The sequence below is a fragment of the Apaloderma vittatum genome, unplaced genomic scaffold (genome assembly GCF_000703405.1).
Source record: "Apaloderma vittatum isolate BGI_N311 unplaced genomic scaffold, ASM70340v1 scaffold42279, whole genome shotgun sequence".
Taxonomy (NCBI): domain Eukaryota; kingdom Metazoa; phylum Chordata; class Aves; order Trogoniformes; family Trogonidae; genus Apaloderma; species Apaloderma vittatum.
This window is the reverse complement of record NW_009735407.1, coordinates 301-3,229: the sequence shown is the minus strand read 5'-3', so window position 1 is coordinate 3,229 and position 2,929 is coordinate 301. Positions and strand designations below refer to the sequence as shown.

At 43.1% G+C, this 2,929-nt stretch overlaps 1 protein-coding gene across 1 annotated transcript; it reads right to left on the bottom strand.

Moving 5' to 3' along the window:
- Positions 1–188: 188 nt before the first annotated feature.
- HOXC8 (homeobox C8) lies at positions 189–2,906 on the bottom strand. Its single transcript, XM_009876560.1, has 2 exons — positions 2,471–2,906; positions 189–481 (listed from the first exon to the last, which is right to left on the bottom strand). The coding sequence occupies exons 1-2, from the start codon at positions 2,904–2,906 to the stop codon at positions 189–191; spliced, it is 729 nt and encodes a 242-aa protein (XP_009874862.1).
- Between the last annotated feature and the right edge of the window lie 23 nt (positions 2,907–2,929).

Below are 2,929 nucleotides of genomic sequence, written 5' to 3'. Positions count from 1 at the left end.
GGGGGGGGGGAAGAAAAAGGGGGAGAAAGTAGGGGAAGTTTCTATGACAATAAAAAAGGCTACAACTGTTTGACAGGTAGTTACTGCTGTGTGAGCCTCTCCATTCTATACTCTATAAAAGCAAATGACCGTCGTAAACATCTCGATTTATCATCTGCCATAAAACGAGACTTCAAGGGGCTGAGAACTCAGTCCTTGCTTTCTTCTTTTTCCTCCTCTTCTTTTTCCTCTTCTTCATTCCCTTCTTCTTCCGTTTTCTCCTCGTCCCTGGCCCCCGGCAGCTTATCTTTATTGTTTTCTTTTTTCCACTTCATCCTCCTGTTCTGGAACCAGATCTTCACTTGTCTCTCGGTCAGTCCCAGGGCGTGAGAGACCTCAATCCGCCGCTTCCGTGTCAAATACGGGTTGAAGAGGAACTCCTTTTCTAACTCCAGGGTCTGGTACCGGCTGTAAGTCTGTCTGCCACTGCGTCTTCCGGGAGCTGTAGGACACAAACAGCAAATAACTTCTTAATTCTTCCCCTTTTGGAAGCTCCGCTCTGCTCCCCCTTCCCTCCCCGGCCCCGCTTGCCTCAGTTTTCCTCGAGAAACCGCTGTACCCTCCCCCCCAAAATAAGCCCCTCTCAACCTTTCCTGTATTAAAAGGCACTAAAGGAAAGTGCTGGGTTATTATTACTAATCCCAGGGCTCATCTTGCTCTTAATCCTGGCAGTGCTCAGCTCTGGCTGCTGGGCTGGGTGCAGGGAGGTGGGTGTCAAGCTCATTCACAAAAGAGACCTTTCCAGCTACCTAAAAGGTGATTCTGGGTGGGGAGTCCTGATGGGCAGCTGCTTTTTATGAAAAATAGATATTTTCCTCTGAAAGGTGCATTGTTCACCATAAAATCCTCTCTAGCCTTTCTTCTCCCCATTCATTTCTCTCTTTCCTTCTTTCTTTATTTCTGTCTTTCTCTCTGTCTCTCCTTCTCTCTATTTTTCTATCTTTCTTTCTTTCTGTCTTATTTTTGTATCCCTTTCTCCCTTTCTCTCCTCCTCTTCTTCTCTTTCTTTCCCCCTCAAAATACCCAACTCTATTTTCCCATTCCAAATATTCTTCCCCAAACACAGGCGCAGAGCCCTCCTGTTTCCAAATATTTCCGCCCTGAAAATTTGAATTTTCTGTTAAATCCCCCTCTCCCTGTGCTTTCAGGCAAGGCTGTGTGCCTGCAAAAAAGCACACGCCGAGATGGGGATTTGGGCAAACAAAGGGATTGTATTTAAAACAACCCGAGATGGACATTTGCAGCAATAGCAAAAAAAAAAAAAGAAAGAAAGAAAGAAAGAAAGAAAAAGATGACTGAGGTATGTGCAGCTGAGCCCCTGCAATTCTTTCTATACCATCCTTTCTTAATGAGAAAAACAATCTCTTTGGAAAAAAAAAATCAGTTTGAACTGATTGCATCCTTGAGACTACCTCTAGGTCAAAGCTTAGATAAATAACGTGTTTTCCTCTGCGTCTATATCCCAGGCTCTGGGCCACATTCTCCCTACATTAGCCAGAACTCCTTTCTATTTTCTTTTTTTTTTCTTCTGTTGTTGTTGTTGTTAAATTTTGGTGGGGGTAGGGGAGGGAAACTCTAGGGCTCTGATTGTCCTTAAAATTAACACTAACCTTCACATGTTTTGAATTAACAAGGCTTCTAGACAACCTTGGTCCTTAGGTGGGGAAGGGGCGGGAGGGGGGAGGAAACTTGTACTTTGAAGTATTTCGGTTTCTGTGCAATTATCTGGACTTCACATGAGCAAAGTTCCATTCAGCCCAAATTATTTTGAATTTCCCACCCCCTTTTATTTAAAAAAAAAAAAAAAAGCCAGGACAGCAGACTGTTCTCCTCCACCACACCCCATAGCTCTGAGCTAAGTTTCCTTTTCTGTTTAAACTTTTATCTCTAGGCTTTAAGAAACAGATGTAAAGTATTAGTAGTACTTATACAAGTTCCCACCTTTCAGGCTTCGTCTCCAAGCGGTTATGAAACGCTATATGACATTTTAAAGAGCAGTGTATTATCAACATGCAAATAACCTCGTGGGAGCTGTATCTTATTGCCTATCCTCAAGGCAAGCAATAAAAAACAAGTTTTACTTTATTGTGATTTAAGCCTTTTGCAGGGAATCACCTTTCTGGCTCTCTAGTAACTGCTGCCTTGTTTGCTTTCAAAGGTCTTCCTAAAAAGAAGAAACATTAGCACAAAACTGCTCAATCCTTTCATATATCACATCTACGCCTCTTATATTTATATTTTCACGTATATATATATGTATGCATACGTGTGTATGTGCATGTTTATAGATCTATACATATGTTTGTGCTTGTATATGCATACATATACATATAGACAGATAGACAGACAGAGAGGAGAGGGGGAGAGAGAGAGAGAGAAAGAGAGAAAAATAAAGGAAAACATTTAAGGAGGAGGAAAAAAAGGTCCTAACCGTGAGGTCTCATCCATGGGAACATGAGACTGGGAGACGAATTTTGATTTAAATGCCCTTGTCCCTCGCTAGAGTTACTGTTGGAAGACGATTTACAGTCAGGATATTGTACAACAGTCGTCTCTTGCTGAGCACCATAAAGCGATTGCCTCGGTAGAGCTTCATATCCATAGAATTTAGAAGCGTCTCCGTGACACGCCAAGGCGCATGGGTTTTGCTGGTATCCAGAGTTGGAGATGCTGGAGGTTCCGTGGTGGAAAAACTCTTGGACGTGGTGTGAAGGGTGCTGGAAGGTGGGAGCAGTAGTGCCCGGACCATACACGAGAGCATGGCTCCTGCTAACACTTTGTGGAAATCTGCAGTCGTAGTAAGTTGGCTCCAGCGATTCACCGCCTTTGTACTTGGAAAAGAGAGGATTTACAAAGTAGGAACTCATGACCCTCGCATGCAAAAAAAAAA